The sequence below is a fragment of the Ananas comosus genome, linkage group 8, assembly GCF_001540865.1.
Source record: "Ananas comosus cultivar F153 linkage group 8, ASM154086v1, whole genome shotgun sequence".
Taxonomy (NCBI): Eukaryota; Viridiplantae; Streptophyta; class Magnoliopsida; order Poales; family Bromeliaceae; genus Ananas; species Ananas comosus.
In genome coordinates, this window is record NC_033628.1 from 1,641,212 (window position 1) to 1,660,560 (window position 19,349).

The window sequence follows — 19,349 nt, forward strand, 5'->3', positions numbered from 1 at the left end:
TCAAAGCTTTTGAAACTAGAAGAAAAGGAGAAAAGAACTTAAAATGAAACATTTCTAAAATCAAAACAAATAGAGATTGATGGTCCTACCTTAATAATGCATCTCAGTAATTGAATTAATAAGTTTGCTATACTGAATTTCTTGGCACAATTAGCTCATAATTGTGACACATTAATTTGTATGTACATATTCCTTGTGCACATATCCCTAGATCCTAACTTAACTAAGCACATTCAATCCCTACTTTTGTGTCCTATGATAAACTTGGTAGTTAAAAGAATTAATGCTGCCTCCTTAACTACAAAATTTATGTGTTTCTGTAATTTTGTCGACAAGGTGGGACCAAAAAATAGGTATTATATATATGTATATATAACATTGTTTGCATTCTTATTAAGGGGATCCAGTTGCAATTTGCACAGCAACTGGAGGAATATATTTCCTCCATTAACTCTCACACATGGAGAAATGGAGTAATTGGGCCACCTAACTAGGGTTCATACGTAAATGTCGATTTCGCACAATTTTCTTTTGGTGAAGTTTCTATCTCTCAAAGGTTAGGCACGCGATGCGACAATCTCGTGGGGCATACTTTGTTCTCTGAATGTGTTGTTGCAGGTTTTCTTATTGTTGCCTTCAAATACTTATGATGTGTTGATACTTTAATATGAAAATTTTTGCTTGCTCCAGTGTGTACTCTATATGTAAGAAGTTCCATATGACCGACCGTCCCTAGAACAAGTGGTAAAGGGCTTCGTGGTTGGTATTCGAGACCCAAGTTCGAATCCTATTTGATTCACATTTCTAGTTAAGTTTATTTCTAAATGAAATAAACGAAGTAGATAGCGTGCTATCTATCTCTCAAAAAAAAAAAAAAAAAAACGAAGTTACATATGTATTTGTCAATTTATCATCAACACATAAAGATTTATTCTTGGGGAATCTAATGCATTGTTTTCACTCATAGATTTTTAGTTAGCGCTATATTAGAAAAGAAAAGGAGAAGGGTCCAAAATGTCTGCTCAACATTTTTACACAAGAAAAGTGACTTAACGTTTAAGTTTTTAGAAATAAATTAATGATTATTTTTATATTATTTCATATGGTATTATATTAGGATATTCTGAATTCGAATTATGCTAAGCTCTAGTCTTATTATTATTATTTTTTTAAGGATTGTCATGTCAGTGGTTAGATACGCCGAACATGTGCCACTCATGCTGATGAGCCTACTCAGCCTGTATACCAACTGTGCCGACATATAAAATAAGGTGTGTATCAAGTTGTGCCTGTTGACATTGCAACATATGGTAATCCTTAATTTTTATTCCCATTGTAAAGGGTTTGTTTCGAGATTTATAAGTTTTCAGTAATCCTTCATATTTTCTAATAAAAATAATTAAGTCGTTACCATCTCAGCTCAAATTGAATAGTTGTAAAACGTGTTAGTAAAGTAGTGAAATCATTATAAATTTTTAGACAGTAGAAATACTAAATTATCATTTTCATGTTTAATAGGAATCCTTAGTAGCCCATTAATAAAAATACACTACTTAATAATTCAAAGTTAAATGGCTTAGTAAATTAGTAATAAATTTTTCATTTCAAATATAAAATATATAATATTTTTGAATCATTACGGATATTAAACCAAACAACCAGTCTTCACGTGTGCGGTAAATCTACCAAAATATATCTCTTGCATACATAGAGGTAATAGCAAATGTTTGCCAAATCTAACATTTTTAAATATTTTTTGGCAGCTTAAATTTTTAGAACTGAACTATTATTTTGCATATTAAATAATCAAAATTCTTCAGGTGTAGGAGAGTTCCTCATTCCCTTATCCATTCAGGGGTTGTTTGGTTCAGCGTACATAAGTGGAGAGGTGAAATTCAAGTTTTATTATTTTTAATATTATTTTATTGCAAATAAAAAATGATAATATAATTTATGTTACGTTAGACCTCCATTTCACCTACTCTCTTACTCATTAAACCTCCACTTCACCTACGTCTCTTTTTCTTTAGAGTACCGAACTCAAGTTTCACCACACTTAACTTTTTCTAAAACAAATTAAATATAAAAACTTAAACTCTGCTTTCTTTAGAATGGATTAGAGTTACTTTTTTTTACTATAGGTTAAGATTACTTCCAAATAATAATGAAAGATTTAATTATTTAATAGATTGGATTTTATAGAAATGAGATTACCACTATATTTAAAAAGTAAAGGGATCCACTTACTTATATCAAAATAAATAATAAAATTTTAAAAATTAATTTCACCAGCATCAAATTACGCCAAAATAAAATAGAAGAAGTAATTGAATTTAACTTCTAGACATCAAAATAAATATTAAAAAAGTAATTATATTTTAGAAAAATTTAAACACTATTATATTTGAGTTACGTTGGATCCACGTATTCCTCGGTCCAAATCCCCCTAATCTGGTAAAAAAAAGAGCAATCCTACAATTCATCATGTCCAAAAGCCACTAACAACAAAAAGGAAAATAAAAAATAAAAAAATTTATACACACTATATTTTTTTTTGAATGGTGGATTATAAATTTATTTATTTATTTACCGAAGACTTATTTGGAAACGCGGGAGTGCGAATATCAACTAACTCGCAGTTAATTATTATTATTATTATTATTATTATTATTATTACGGATTATTAATTTATTATTGGGTTAAAAGAAAAAAAAAAAAAAGTTGAGAATGAATGATGTACATAACATGACATGACATTGACACCCCCGCGCGAAATGTGGGGCCCGCGGGCGGGCATTCCACGTGGCCCTCTGCGCGCGTTGTCGGCGCGTCCCCTGAGCCCAATCTCGTGGCCCCACGTGGCGGCAAAAGAGAGGCCCAGAGCGTCGTACGGACGAACAGCGGGGATCCTGAGTTTTTGTCGCGTAGCACGCGTCAGCTACCCACGTGGCTGCGTGTGCGTGCAGGGGACGCCAAAATATATTATTATAATATATTTATTTTATTAAAAATTTATTGAATCTATTTTAATATATTTTATATTTAAAAAAATTATTTAATTTTTTGTAAAATCAGATCAAAATTAAACAATATAAATTTTAATTTAAATTTTTTATCATAACAATATATATATATATAAAATGTGGTTGAAAAATTATTTTAGAATGGAATAGCGTTTGTTATTTTCCATATTTTATCATAGTATATTCTTTTAGTCTTTTATATATATATATATATATATATATATATATATATATATATATATATATAGAGCCCGCTACTATGCTATCGGTACACGAAGCGCTCCGTGCTACCAAGCTGTTTTCGATGATTGCGGCTTCCAAATCGACGATCGGCTCCGTTAGACCTTGATCTACACTATATGAAAGTTATTTGGAAACTAAATTCAGATTTTTTCGACATCATTTGTACGTGATCAAAAGATCTGAAAATTGATAATTTTAAGGCACGATGTGGTGTGTTTGTGAGTTTAACGGTGTAAACAATCCAAATGCGATGAAAATTTTATATAAAATTCTTTTCACTATTTGAGAGTAAGATCAGTATATCTGATCTTGAATTTAAATCTTTTATCATCATTTTTCATGAGATTTTATTTTCAGCCGTTCAATTTTAACTACTTATTTGATAGTAAATGATATCGAAAAATTATGAAATTTAGTTTTCTAAAAACTTTAATAGTGTAGATTAAGTCTAACGGAGCCGATCGTCGATTTGGAAGCGCGCATCATCGAAAACAACTTGGTAGCCACGGAGTGCTCCGTGCTACCGATAGTATAGTAGCCTAGTTCTTATATATATATTATATATATAATATTAATATATATATAGTTAGGCTATGATACTTTTATAGATTCACCATTCATGGTGCTATTAGGTTTTAAGCATTGGATCTACTTTTTTGATTATTAATAGCCCTTAGATTAAACACTATCTCACCTACCAACACCTACCACCACCATACCACCATCATATCTCAACCTCACATCTCTCCATCCAAGGGCTAGAAACACACAAGTATCACCCCATGATACTTTACAAGTAATTCTAGCCCTACTATATATATATATATGTATATATGTATATATATATATATATAATTGAGCTGGAATACTCTCAAAAGCTCAACCCCTCAGTGCTTTTAAGTTTTTAACCCTTAGATTTATTCCTTGATTGCTAGTAACCTTTGGATCAAACACTATTCCACCTACCACCACCTACTACTATCATCTCAATTTTATATCTCTCCATCCAATGGCTAAAAACTCAAAAGCACCACCCCCTTGGTGCTTTTGAGAGTATTCTAGCCCAACTCTCTCTCTCTCTCTCTCTCTCTCTCTCTCTATATAATTAGAGTGGAATACTATCAATAGCACCAAGTTGTTAATGCTATTAATTTATAGCCCTTGGATTGAGAAATGTACCGTTAGGATAATGTGAAGCCCTTAGGGTTGAGTAAGTGGTTGGTTAAATAGTTAATCTAACGGATAAAAATAATTAAATGACTAAATCTAACGGTGGAAAACTCGATAGCACCAAGCTCTTGGTGCTATCGATAGTATCTCAGCCAAACTATATATATATATATATAGAGAGAGAGAGAGAGTTGAGCTAGAATACTCCTAAAAGCACCAAGGGGGTGGTGCTTTTGAGTTTTTAGCCCTTGTATGGAGAGATGTAGGGTTGAGATGATGGTGATAGATGGTGGTAGGTGATGGTAGGTGGAATAGTGTTTGATCTTAAGATTATTAGTAATCAAGGAGTGGATCCAAGGGTTAGAAACTTAGAAGCACCAAAGGGTTTGTGCTTCTAGAAGTATTCTAGCTCCCTTATACTCATAAATTTTCGGCTCTAGATTTATTTCATTGATCATTTCCATCCGTTAGATCATGCTATTCAACCAACTACCCACTCAACCCTAGGGGACCACTATCATTCTAAGTGGGGACCACCATCATTCTAACCACACATCCCATTAATCAACGGTTAAAAATTTATGAGTATAAGAAAATCTTACTCATAAAAATATAATAAATATTGTTCATATAGTGTACATAATATTTTATCTTAATTCTCTCTCACTCTCTCTACAAACATATTATGTGGAGCAGATTCAATGATGCTGTGTGTGTGAAACCCTGTCTCTATCACTTTAACCCTGTATCCGTACAGTAAACCTACCACATATTTTACTATAAATGCGAGCATATATTAAACTATTCAAAGTAGTGACTCGTGATGTGAATGGACGTGCGTGCGTGTGGACAAAATATAACATGTCTCCCCCCACCCCACCCCTCTCTCTCTCTCTCTCTCTCTCTCTCGCGCTCCAGAGTAACGCGAGCTGGGTCATGCTGTGTACTCGATATTCCCACGTACCCTTTTTATCTTTTTCCGTGTAAAGCTAATTTTAATATCCCCGCTCGTTAGCAATGTAGTATGTAGAGTGGTAATATTTGGACCCACTACTAGGATTGGGCCCAAATTCATTCCCCTGCATGCGGAGAAACTGCGCCCCTAGGACGGCATTTTAGACTTTTGGCTGAAATTTTTTTTTCAATTTTTTTTTTTTTTTTGAGAAAACGAAACTTGTGAAAAGGAGATTTTTTTTTTTGGTCAATAGCGCTTAGTAATATAACTGATGCAGTCCCTATTTTTTTCTTTTTTTTAAAAAAAAATAGTACTTGTAAAAGCTGTTCCGAAACTTAGTAATAGGTCCATCCATATTATATATTTCATTGAAATTCAGTTGGTATATAAGGGACTTGGTGCTTGATTCGGAGCTCTCTTGTTTTGACCCAGTGATTTTGTTCGTACCGTGTGTGCGTTACTGATGTTCGCACAACACCAGCCCCTTAAAAAACAAAACAGGAAGAAGAATAGAAACTCAAATGCGAAACTCAGCAAACAGTTACAAGGCAATGTGTCGAAGAGTTGGTTACAAAGCACGTGGAGAGCACAAAAATAGTTTTCTATAATGTAGTAATCGACCACAAAAGAAAGGGGGAAGACGATACATATGTACACTGATAACATTTAAGTATGAAAGAATTACAATCAAATTCCGCCGAGCTACTCCTTCGGAAAAAGAAAATAGAATGAGTAGGGTGAAGCAATCCAAAACTGTATAAAACGGTAAAATGATCAATTGACTCGCCGTCAAAATTCAATGCGTAGAACAATGCACACCACGCAAGCCCAAGCAGGAGATAAAAGATGTGTCCCTTAAAACATGACCTTTTGAGTTGGCTTTTTCGACAGTATGCATCAAGTGACAGTAGTAAAGTTCAAATCGAGAGGCCTAAGAGCTCCCTGAACTATGTCTTGGACTGTCCGATTACGTCTGCAAACTTCTGAGAGCTCCTCGAATTTGTCTGTGAGGGCCGAGATACTTGATCCCGATGCCGCATCAGAGAGAACTCTTAAAAAATTCGAGCGTTCGGCTTCTGTAATGGCCGTTGGTGGTACAAGTGAAATGCTTTCTTTTGCCCAGTCCAACACACTGGCGCCGTATGTTCTTGTCAAGGATAATAGAACATATGCTACCTGCAAGGAAATGAATAAAAAGTTCTAATCTACTGCTCATGGGTGAGTGGTGTTTCACTTCTAGGTTTAATGACTAGCAACTTGATATTCATTGGGTATCATTCGATAAAGGGAGGATGAAAAACAAAAATGTGTAAATGCACGAGAACGAATGTAACTGAATCACAAACTTTTAAGCACTACATACCTCCTCTAACCGAGAAGATGGCAAAGCTCCAGTCAAAGAAGCAATCAGAATTCTTGTAAGAGTTGCACCGCGACGTAGTATTATGTCATTGATAATAGCTTGGTACTTCGCCCCAGCAGAAGAGGTCGCAAGATCAAAGACATCCGATAAGAAAGTCAATATGGATTTGCAAGCATCCCTGTTTCACAAGCACAATCAGGAGATTGAAACTCATTCTCAATTAGAACAATAGAAAGCTTAAAACAGAAAGGGCTTCAATGCAATGTAACTTCACATAACACATCTCAAAATATTACTGTCGGTATGAGCAGACTACAGATTCATTAGCTTGATTCTGGGATCTCTCATAATAAACATAGCTCATCATATAACTGGGCTCGTAGCATGAATTTATTTCTAGGACATTACCTGTGCTGTATAGTAATCCCAATCATTGTGCAGTCAATCAATGGGGGAAATATAGAAGAGGGCACAAATAGATCAGGACAGTAGCGAATGCATCTTGATGCTAGCAGAAAGCAGTCGTCTGCAATATCCGGTCTAGCTGTAAAATCCTACATATGAACAAAAATGAAATAAGTATAATCATCTAGTTAGTCAACAGTACTGAAAGTGAATTGCCGTTAAATTCACGATGAAAATCAAAGAAAGTAAATACCTGAATTGTGACAAGAAGTTTTATCGTATGGCTGAAAAGTGTTTCTATCAGACTTCTAAGGTAACTCGCACAAGATGGATCAGATCCAAATATCTGCCGATGAATATATGTCAAGGAAAGATAAATATTTAAACCACTTCAGCTGGATTTAAATAAAAAAAATTAGAATTTTAACAATTGTTAACAACCTTTATAACTTCACTTGAGAGGTACAAAAAGCAAGACTGATTATGCTGCTGATATAAGGCTTGGATCTCTTCGAGCATTGCGCCAATGGTGATTCCCATATATCTTCCACAAGTTCTTACCTGTAGGCAAGAAAAGACAGGCATAAGTCAATAGTCTAACTGTCCAGGAAGAGAAAAAAGAAGTTACAGAGAATTCTAACATTAAAAAGAACAGTTCCTATCAGCTTACACTGTATAGGCCCAGATCCATGTTAAGTCACCACATCCATTCTATTATTAGTCATATATTGCACTAGTTCAAACAATGGTGAATCTTGAATAATTAATGAAAATTACTATAGCACGAAATGTTTATACTAAAGGGAAATATGACCATCCGGAATCAAGTTTCACAGAAATGTGTTAACTTATATATAAAGCACACGCATTACATCTCTAGGTCAATCAAGAAATACTAGTACATTCTACAATTTAGTGAATTTTCCTAGGCATATCAAGAAGGCGGAGTGCTATTGCCAGGGGAATCCAACAATGACAAGGTTCTCTTAGAAAACACCATTCAAGAAATATTATTTCCATTCAGAAATTTAAGGAGGCATAGAAGTTTTTAGATGAATTAAGAGATAACTTAGGAGTTGAATTAAAAGATAACTTAGGAGTTTCAAACAGTTGAATCCAGATTTTGAATCAAATGCTTTTCTATCATATTTATGATGATAAACATTACTCTGAGAGGTAATCTTCAAATGATTAGGGAGTTGAGAAAGATATCTTGTTCAAATAAACACAAACTAAAGCATGAGTCTATGACCACAAGCGAAGATTAAAGACAACTCACAGCATATTTGCAAGAACGGCATAAAGACTCCATCGTCCGCATATCCCATGCACGGCTACACCAAAATCATATGAGGACAAGATACATGCAAAGCTAACAATACAAAATTTCAGATTAGCACACGATACTTACTTATCAAAGATAGCTTTGAATACTGGCCAAATTCTCTGAATTGCATCAGCAACAATTTCCGGAAGATTTACATTCCTGAAAATTAATCGAGTTAATTGCAGAACTAAAAATTAATCAAGTTAATCGCAGAAGAACCATTTGTAAAAGGGACAAAAGAAAATTAATCTGTGGTTTACACAGCCAGCACCTGAAAATACAGGCTAGCCGGTTAATATGCACAATGAGCTGACGTGCTGGGACCTGCTGAAGAGCTGCTCCACCTTGATTAATTAGCTCCTAATTTTTAGGACCAACATGAGTTAACAACAATAGTGGTCAATGTGCTAGAGCAACTAAGTTAAAAATCAGCACCTCTAATGGATTAATGGCTGGAATGCAAATCAACTCCAAAGCCCTTTTGGCATGCTCTGGTGGCAGTTCCGTAATCACCACACTGAAATTTCAGATACCAAATTGCAAGATTAAGCATATAGAATGTGCCAACTATATGCAGCCCGTTCAATCGATGATAGTTGGAAATCAAATTCATCAAAGACAATCAAACCTTAAAGCTTCAACCAAATGTATGGAATCATCAGCAGATACTTTATAGCCACCCTCCCCGCTGATTGCTATATGATATATGTGGAAAAGACCATCAAGTGATCCAGAAAACTTTTTCCTGCAATCTTAACATATAAAACACAGAGTTAAAAAAAAGAAAATGCAAAATGCTCCAAAGTTAAAGAAAACTAAACATAATATAACTTAGGCAAAAATAAATAATTCTAACATTTAAAGAAAAGCATTGATATATACAAAATGAAAGCAAGCTTCGTAGCAATAAACTTAAGAATGGCATATCTGTCAATTCTAACAACAGATGAGAGGAAATGAACACAGCAATTTTGATTTCAGGCTATACACAAATTTGAGTATCTAGTGCGCTGTTGCTTCCAGCAAGCACGAGCATAAGCTGCTCATTGGTTTCGCAAATTTAACCAACCCAACAATAGCTCTTAAAATCATATGATCTCAATTTTCATAGTCAGAAATAAGATACTTCTAATAAGAAAAATGTTTCCAAGATGGATTACACACCTTCACATATATACTTGAACGAAATAGCTGCTGCAGCAGCAGTATCTTCTGATGCACTCATGCCCCTTGTAAGGATGTCAACCAGAGGAGGTAGGACAGAAAGTTCAACTGGAGCACCATCTATCCATTTTGAGTAGGCTCCAATGGTAGAACAAGCTGAGGAATTCCATATCATTGTACTTTCAGTTTGCACTTATGGACCACATATGGTGAGATGAGGTTAAGAGTTGCGTATTTCCAACGACATCAGGAGCAATACCTGTCTGTAGCAGTTGCAGTTGATGAGGGAGCTTTGGAAGCAACGCCATAACCTGCTTGGAACATACAAGTTATAGTATATTGCTGCATTTATTTATAGCTACATCCAAATCATATGAACTAAACATTTGTATCTGATTCTGTAATGATAGCTTTCTGCAAACAAATCTATGGCAACAGCAGGATCACAAGATGAGCTCCTTGGACATAAACAAAGAACATTGAAATCATAATGGACGAGGGATTATTGATATCTAATAACTTTGCATATCTAGCTGCTAGGTTGTTGTTGGTTCTTGGGAAACATTTTATGCAGTTTGGACATACACTTTGCTCCCCAGGACTAATCCAGTTTGTCCGTTCTAGACTTCTTAATCAAAAGTCTGCAGTTATTGTCAATAAATTATCATTTTTATTTGGTCCAGCAAATAAAATCTCACTAAAAACAATTCAATGCACAAGAGGAAATAAAAACAATATTCCGACATGCAGCTATATAGCTAAGTTAAAGTTTATCAACAGCTAGGTGGTATTACAGCAATTATGAAAAGCATGAAAGCTTCTTATGAACAACCTAATCCATTGGCAGACAGTTTCCTCGACGATTTAATATATACAATCACAAAGTGTCGTTGATTAGAATTAAGTCATACCTGGGGTAGTATTTCTGCTTCTTGAGTTGATACTGACTTAGCTATAGATTGTATGCAATAGAGAGCTGCCTCTACAGGTTGCCATTTGCCGCTTTTGTCATTTTCAGAATTTCCTACCGCCTGTAATAGAACAGTGAAAGATGTGGAAAGGTCCAAAATATTTCAGAAGTCAATGCAAATTTGCAACTAATCTGGCTGGGAATCAGGTGCAAGTTTAAAAGAAGAAGCTAAAAGCCATTGTAGTTTGAAAAAAAAAAAAGAAGCTTACAAAATCGAAATTTACATCACTTTTCAGGTAGAAGACTGTTTTCAAGACGACTTTAGTACGTAACTATTATAACGACTACAAAAAGAAGTGAAAGCATCAATTCTATGTGTATTTGCAGCATTGTTTCTTCAAAAGGTGGGTTTGTCTCCTTGCTTATTGGTCATGGGGAGTTGCTAAGAGTCAACATGTGTTCGTGGGTGCGCTTAAGGAAAAAAGCAAGCTTAAGCGACGAGACCCTCCCTAAAGGAAAAGTGACAGAAGAGGGTTATGGAACAAACAATAAAATGTCAAGGGACTTATCTATAGGCTTTTGAATGTAAAGGGGGTAAAGTGATGATTTTGCAAATGTTACGGAGCCTTTGTATTAATATAGAAATTCATTTTAACCAAAGTCACCTGATACCGACATTGGTGAAATAAATGTTGTCACAATCGCCTGAAGTAGAACATAAATAGTCTTTTTAATGGGAAAAGAAGTATATTTCAGCAAATGACATATCAGAAAAACAACTTGTACGAAAGAAAATATGTCCAAATAAAGAGTTTATTCACTTCTTTCAAAGAAATAGCATAAGCCAAAATCACCTGTACTAGCTTCAGGAAAAGAATCTTGAGTGTTTGTTCACCTCCTAGAACTTCAGTTGCATCAAGCAATACATCGCTGACCGCTGGCAAAAGAAAATATCCCATTATTTAATGCAAAGTGCTGGAAGCCAGGATAATCAGGAAGAAACTACAAACTTGACATCAATCAGACAACTGGAGTCGGATATCAGGTACCATATCTTGTATGTTTGAAATCCTTGTGGTCTTCTTCTGAAAGGTCTTGATAGTCTTCAGGATATTCAACTCGGAAACTAACCTGGAAAAGAACTTAAATACATTTACAAAGATACCACAATAGAATAAAAATAATGCGGAATCAGATAATATTACTCTGCCTCTCCTTCAATAGGCATTCCAAAAATCACATTTGAGCCACCAAATGACATGAGATTTCCCTCACCGGCACCAATTCGCCCCATAAACAGACCAAAAAAAGGACTCACCAAAGATACTAGCATTTCATATGGTGGACGAAATATCTGCAACCTCCGATTTCTTTCTATTTTGATTGAGGCATCAGATCCGTATGACATATAAGAATCCCTGGAATACATAGACCATGGAATAACATAGATCGTTTCAAAGAATAAAACTCTATCAACATCAAACTGGCCATTAAATCATAGTACCTTCTAGTCAAGTTATCCTGGAGGCTATGCCAGAAGTTATATGTCATGGAAGAAATATCAAATTCTGGGTGAGAAACAACTTCCAGCAGTGCTTGGACAATCAGCATAGCTTCATCAGAACCTGTGTGAAGTTAAACAGCAACCACATATTAAAAGGAAGGTTCCTTTAATTAGTTGAAACTCCTCTAGCTAACTTCCAATGCAGTTGAAGCAACAGCTAAAGATCTCATACCTGTTGCAATCAAATCTACATAGGAGTCCCCCATATCAGCAAATAAGCGAGCAATAGCCTTAACGTCTTCTTCATCCTGTTAAACATCACTCATAGATGCGGTAAACAAAGAAAATCAGTAACGAAATGGCAATATACTTGCTGATATATCATGCTAGCGTTTCAGAAGAACACCTGAAGAGTAATCTAGAGAAAAAATAAATAAATAAACAAATCCTGGAAACCATTTATAAATCACAATGCCCTTAGTTCTGATAGGAAAAAAATTGTAAGCAAAAGAAGTCATCAGTACTAATGTTTGTTAGTAAATATCACTAAATGAAAAGAAGGTAAACCATAAAGATAATAATTTATGAGAAAACAGAAAAGCTGAATAATTTGGTAACTTAGCTGAATTAGAAAAACATAACTGAAAAAAAGAGAGAAGATATTATACCTTAGATGGATCTTTAAGCTGCTCTTTAAGACTCATAACACGGGGCACAAGAACATGAATCAGCGGTAACTGTGTTGCAATACCACCGGAATTCCCAGATACAGTATAATGTATCAGTTCAGATATAACTGAAAAAATATATATAATAAATACATAAATAAATTGATGAAACATTAGAAGGCATTCACATCAAAATAAAGAATCAGAATCACATACTTAAAAATGATCAATGCTATAGTAATTAAAGGCTATGTGCATCGATGGAAGCATGTAAGAATATACTCACAAACAAGGGTTACGATTAGTATATAAGCATCTATCCATGGCACAATTATCAAATAGAAAAATCTGCAACTTTTCATGAAGCAAACCAATTTTCTATCATCTAAGCATATCAAAGCAAAATTGTTCAACTCAAGCCTTTATTACATCAATGAGTCGGCACGGATAAATTTTATGGTTAGTGCCATCCAACGGGATGCAGTTCTCTTCCAGACACGAAGTCACTGGAATTGTGTACTTATAATAATGTTTTAGAACATGCATCCTCTCATATTTGACTTTGCAGATGTCAACACACACTCTAATTTGAATGGCCAACCAACTACGCCATGTGAATTTGGACACTAGCATAGAGCCTACGCATTCTCTTACTGGACACAAACATGACGTTGTAACTAAGAGGTAAACCACAAAAGTTTCCAAGCCATGAGGCCCATGATACATTTATATCTAACAACTACAATAAGCATGATAGCATCTCTATCAAACAGAAATCATAACCCAAACTGTCAGGTGCTACTGACAAAAGATCTGTTAATGGAATAGCATGTCTAATGTGTTTTAACACATTAGTCAAAAAATTTTCTTAGATAAAAAAGAATGCAAGTAAAATGTTGCAAAATTTTATGCTGCTGAACTAGAGTAGAAGGATTATGTGTACCATTTACAGCAGCTTCCAAGTGTTGATCAGAGTTCAAACATGACAGTGCTGCATGTACCAAAGGATGTGAAGCAAGTGTAGATGCAGAGACCCTGAGAGAGAGCAGATTTTTTATTTTAATTTTTCAGGTCTGACATACTGCCTCATCAGACGGAGAAAATTGGCTCAGCATAAACATGAATCTGGTGCAAAGAGGTCGAAAAATATATTCATATACAGAGTACAATGACAGTTTCTAAAAAAAAAAAAAAAGAGGCAAAAGTACTAATAGTGTGGATAAACCACAATGCACATAAAGTTTCATACAAAGTAAATTGAGAACCCAGATGAGAACCCAGAAGATACATACCCATGACTTAGGCGAAGCCAAGAAGCAAACCCTTCCAAAACCTTCAAAATTAACAACAGAAATCCTCATTGATCAATAGATCTTAAAATTTTTCATTTCATGTCTAGTAGCACCATCATCAAACAATATAACTTCAGGTAACAACATTGCAAATGGAATAATGGAACTTATTAGCAGGAAAAAGAAGGTACTAGAGAAGGAGAAACACTAGAAGAATCATAGGAGACACAAACCCTTGATTCACCAAATCGAACAATTCAAACACATTAATAGGAGTAAAGAAACGCTGGGAAATGTAATTGGATCTCTTCTCATCCAAAAAAGTGAAAAAAAATGCTCTGTTGATCCTTGTAAAAAAGAAATTAAGAAGTTAAAAAGTTAAACAAGAAAACGAAAATGATAACCTGTTCTTTCAATCCATCAAAACCCAAGCAAGCAGTCAAGAGAGTAAGAGCTACTTCAGCAGATGAAACTAGCTCCTTCTCAAACTGACGGCGTCTTTCAGGACGAGCAGCTATCTTATAACTGTAAGCTTCCTGAAAAGAAAAGGCTAAAGGCATCAACAAATAAAAACAAAGAGGATAAGCACAAAGAGTTGCTAAAAATATTGGAAAAAAAAAAAAAAGGAACACTGACAAGGTCAGACAACAAATACACAGCAGACAAATGAATTCCGCTTAATTTTGTTAGCAAGTGCATAAGATGCCCCATGATTCCAGTTGTAGAATATTGAAATTTGATGAGATGGAAAACAACAGCATGTTCAGACAACTAGAATTCACACCAGAATTTCCACAACTTATGGATTAGGTGTCCTTATTTGAGGAATTCATGCTTTAGAATAGAGTTCATCAGAGAGATAGTGCATGTAAACAGAAAAATCCATAATATTTCCCACTTAAGATTCCTCTGTTCTCCTCCCAATTAAGAATACTGCACAGTCTTTCTCCACTTTAACCATCTTAGAAAAAGTGTTATTCTTCAATTATCCATCTACTTTATACACATAGAATCCACATCATTAGCACTACAACTTTAATAGTGCAAAGATTTGAGATAAATCTAATATAAAAAATCCATAGAACTCTTGTTGGCTTAAAAGGTCCCTCTTCCTTCTAGAATAGACAACTTCAATAATGCTGATGGTTTCAGATACATCTACATCAAAAGTCCAACTCTTGTTGACTAAAAAAATTTCTCTTCCCTTTCAATCTTTATTACTCTATTCAAATGTCGTCTCCAAAACCAACTGCAACATTCAACCGCACATATTGCCTGATTGCATCACCACGGATCCACAATGGAGAAAATTAAGACAGATAGCAAATATTAGTAGCAATCATGTGGCAGTTGCAAACATAGCATATGAATAACATATAAAAAGGAAGTTTTGAGAATTAATAAGGACCCTAGCAAACTTCTCTCTAATGCACATCAATAATAATTTTTCAAGTTACATGTTTCTGTAGTATCAATGCAGTCTAAAACCAAAACATGAAAATGAAACAACCGATATAAACCAGTAAATACAACATGCATCTCATTATTAACTAAACGCTCTACCTGTGGCAAGACTGTAAGCAACTCAAGGAAACTAGGGACATATTCTGGATTAGATTTCATTTCATTGCTCAGCCAACTCATAATACCACCTCCACCCCACTCTTCAACAGACACATGCACAGCCAAAGCAGCAACTGCTATGCAAATCTGAACCAAAAACAATTAACTTATGACTATAAATAAACTAATGGCATCAAAAATCGTATAAATGTGAGTATCTGTCAGTTACCTGCGTTCTGACTTTAGGCGGTCCTTTATTATGTTTCTTTAGCAATGCCTGCATTTAGTAGCCTTAGCAAATTAAAGTACTGATATTTATGCAGTAGCAGGGAAAGAGTTAAAAAAGAGTATGCATACAAAAGAGCTCTTCCAGTTATTTGGTAGAACAAGTTATACAATCTAGCTAAACAACAGCCAAGCAAATAATAAGGTCAAGTGGCCAATCAGTTAATCTTTTCATTACAAGATAATTAATAGTCACAAAGTTGACGGGGTGTTTTTCAAAATCGGACCTATTGCAGGCCTAACTATAGCCCACAAGTAAAGCATATTTCTCTGAAAATAAGAGTTATGAAAGCCCCAGAGTTAATATGATATGAGCCAACCAAGGATAAGCCAATCAGCAACAATTTGGAAAGAAAAGGTTTAGTTAAAATATTTCAGCTCTTCAGATCAACTAAAGCAGGTTGAATTAGAAGGAAATTAAAGTTTCATCTGTTGAGATTTAAATATATGGTCTGTAACTAGAAAAGAAATTATTCCCATGCCTAGTTACTCTAGTCACTGGACCAAAAACATAAAAATGCAAATGAGCTACATTAGTACTAGCAGCATTGAATTATATTGTGGCATATCTACCAATCATATAAGACGTATCTATAAAACTTACATATAAGGAATCACGCAGTGGTCCAAAAGCTTCTGAAGGTAGCTCTTCAAAGTCCCTTTGTACCTATAAGTGCAGCAGCACGAACTGCAAATCATTCTTGAAAATGACGGGCATAAGAAACAAATATAGACAAAATAAACTCCAAGATATAACCAATATCTGTCTATAAGAACGGAACACTACCTTGCTTCTAAGAGTCTGTGAACAAAATATGAGAGTTTCCATATTACTGCTAGCATCATGAAGTAGACTGTCGGAAACCTGTATGAAGCATGTTATTAATAATGTGCTATTCAACAAAAAAATATCAACTGTTAAACAGATATCAAACCATGATTCAAAATTATGCATATAATTTGTAACATTGCACACTAAACATAAACAAGTGAAAAAGTGTGACAATATAGCCGACATACGAGTTAATTTTGATTCCAGTTCCAGGTATGATACTCTAACAGGGACAATATCAATATGAAAGCAAAAAAGGAGCTCAATGAATGGAGGAAATCTAGTGTATGTATATATAAAATTTAAAGCAGGAAAAAATAAGAACAGGCAAGGATCCACCAAGGCCAGAAGAGTTTCAAAAAGTAAAACCATGTCTGTTGGCATGCACACATATATGGACACGCGTCAATCACAAAACTCGGAAAGGAATCCAATAATACAACAATGAAATGCACCATTTTCAAATTGAACACAACCACAATTTATGCTCAAGCTGAGCATCATAACTTTATAACATGTTCAATAGAACCTTCTAACAAATTTAAATTACGCCATCTATCCCAAGGTTAAAATACCAGGCTAAAGCTGGTCATTATATTAAACGCTCTAAGTACAGAGCTATTCAAACAAGAATTCCAAACTATGCAACTGAAGAACTCTTAGAATCACAAGCTAGGGCTCTTAGAAACCAAGTGGGTGCTTCTGACTCACTCAATTGAAGAGAAACCAGGTGTGTGTCGCTATAAGCTCCCTATTACAGTTCATAGAGTTTGAAGAGCCCTTCAAACTAGAGATCCTCAAAATACAGCTGGTCATGAATTGGAACAGCTAAGTTACTAAACAGCAAAACCATGTAATCGAATGGCCCCTCAAACTCACTACTATGTATCTATAGCACTTGCAACTACAGCAACTACTTCCAAAAGCTCGTCAAACTATTTTCCCAAGCTGCAGCTGGTGCAGAAACCCAATGGAGCACCCACTAAAAATTAGATCTTTGAGACAATTTCATCCATACTGCTACAAAAATGATATCAATTCACACTAAAATTGAACGTTCAGAAAATCTACATCAAATCACACCATTTTCTAGCCAAGTTAAAGCAGCAAAAGCTAACATCCCGCTCCACAATGCAATCAAACGCCCAATAAAATGTTCTAAACAACTCCAATCGCTTAATCGCTCTACGGAGCACCAATTTGAGATCGGAGAGAGGGGAAAAGGGTGGGGAGGGGTGGTGGTAGTCACCTGCCACGCGTCGATCGTGTGCTGGAACTCTTGGAGCCAGCGATCGGCTCGGGCGCGCACGGCGTCGTCGGGGTGGTGGTAGAGCGCGCTCAGCGCCTCCTTCACCGTCCCCTGGAGATCCATCGCCTAGCTCCTCCTCCTCCTCCTCCTCCTCCTCTATCGCTAGGGTTTTCGTCGGGTTTAGGGTTTTCGTGGTTTCCCGCCTGAGCTCTCCCTCTCTCTCTCTCTCTCTCTCTCTCTCCTCTCGTTCTGGTTCTCGCTCGATCTCGATCTCGATCTCTCGAACGCTCGATCCGTCGTCCAACTCGAACTTCGCGATTGGTGCCCGTTGAGTGTCCCCCTCAATTTTTAATGCCATTTTTTTTTTGTTTTTATTCAGATTATTTTAATTAATTAAATTATTTAATTTTATGAAATTAGACAATAATTTTATTATATTTATTCTCTATTCTAGTATGTAAAAACCTACAGAACTTATGTAAAACATAGACTATTTTGAATCAGCTAGTCCACCTTTCAATTGATTGATTTGAGTCTTAATAATGATATATTTAACTTTAAAAATTAAGATAATTATTTATTGGGGGCTATTTTAATAAATCTAAAATTATGAAAATGGTGTAAAATATGCTAATTAAATTTATAAAAAAAACGGCATATTTAAATTTTGAAGTCAAAGTTCTGCTACTAACCAAAATAAGATTACATTGTTAAAATAATTCATAATTTAGATAAATTATGTATTTTTTTATTTTTCTAGTAATAAAAATTGATTAAAAAGAACCACAAGACATGTACATATTATCCCAATTCTCAACTATCTATTTTTTTTATTAATAATAATTTATTATCAGAGAGTTAGGATTTTTCTTTTATCATTTATTATCTATATACTTTTATTATTTAGTTTCATTAAGTGCTACATGTATATCTTTGTTATAGTTTTAAATTTAACAATCCTTCAATCATAAAATTCACAAAGATCTAAAAAAAATTTCCATGAAAAAAATGGTAAGACAAATAAAAAAAAAATAAACAGGTGAAATATAAAATTATTTTTAAAACAAATTTTATTTAAATTATTTGAATTTTTTGAATTTTAAATTATAAAAGTTAATTTGCGTAAAAAATCTATCGATTTTGATAATTTACAAAAATATGCCACTATTTTAGATTTTGCAAATTCAGTCCGAATTTTCAAAAAACTGACAAAGATACTATTATTCTCTTTTCTCTCTCCTCTTTTTTCTTTTGTTCTCCGACTCTCCTCCAGCGCCTTCGCAGTCCTCCATGATGGTAAAAAGGGTAGCGCCGTGTTCTCTCCTCCACCTTCGCTGGCACAGGCATCGACGTCAACGCCGGAGGAGAAGGATTCGGAGTGACCACGGGTGAGAGT

The 19,349-nt window shown here is 34.8% G+C and overlaps 1 protein-coding gene across 3 annotated transcripts; it reads right to left on the reverse strand.

Moving 5' to 3' along the window:
- On the reverse strand, positions 5,914–18,140 carry LOC109714170 (transportin MOS14). Of its 3 annotated transcripts, XM_020238638.1 has the most exons (27): positions 17,954–18,140; positions 16,660–16,737; positions 16,477–16,539; positions 15,817–15,864; positions 15,588–15,734; positions 14,429–14,560; positions 14,025–14,065; positions 13,676–13,767; positions 12,733–12,860; positions 12,297–12,372; positions 12,065–12,185; positions 11,879–11,978; positions 11,610–11,691; positions 11,415–11,497; positions 10,562–10,681; positions 9,910–9,961; positions 9,651–9,806; positions 9,115–9,238; positions 8,922–9,003; positions 8,758–8,846; positions 8,571–8,645; positions 8,439–8,493; positions 7,601–7,720; positions 7,413–7,505; positions 7,163–7,308; positions 6,755–6,932; positions 5,914–6,567 (listed from the first exon to the last, which is right to left on the reverse strand). In XM_020238638.1, exons 1-27 carry the CDS (start codon positions 18,074–18,076, stop codon positions 6,289–6,291), a joined length of 2,883 nt encoding a protein of 960 aa, XP_020094227.1. In that variant the 5' UTR covers positions 18,077–18,140; the 3' UTR covers positions 5,914–6,288. The 3 variants fall into 3 exon arrangements, with proteins under 3 accessions (XP_020094227.1, XP_020094229.1, XP_020094228.1); XM_020238640.1 differs by lacking the exon at positions 17,954–18,140 and having other exon boundaries at positions 16,477–16,560; positions 16,660–16,740; XM_020238639.1 differs by lacking the exon at positions 17,954–18,140 and having other exon boundaries at positions 16,477–16,572; positions 16,660–16,735.

Excerpts from the sequence above, each read along its gene's own strand:
- LOC109714170 (XM_020238638.1), bottom strand. The coding sequence starts at position 18,076 with ATGGATCTCCAGGGGACGGTGAAGGAGGCGCTGAGCGCGCTCTACCAC. Across the intron at positions 12,861-13,675 it reads CTTGGAAGCTGCTGTAAATG|TTATATCTGAACTGATACAT; the intron begins GTACACATAATC and ends ATATTTTTTCAG. Across the intron at positions 9,962-10,561 it reads AAGCAGAAATACTACCCCAG|GTTATGGCGTTGCTTCCAAA; the intron begins GTATGACTTAAT and ends TGTTCCAAGCAG.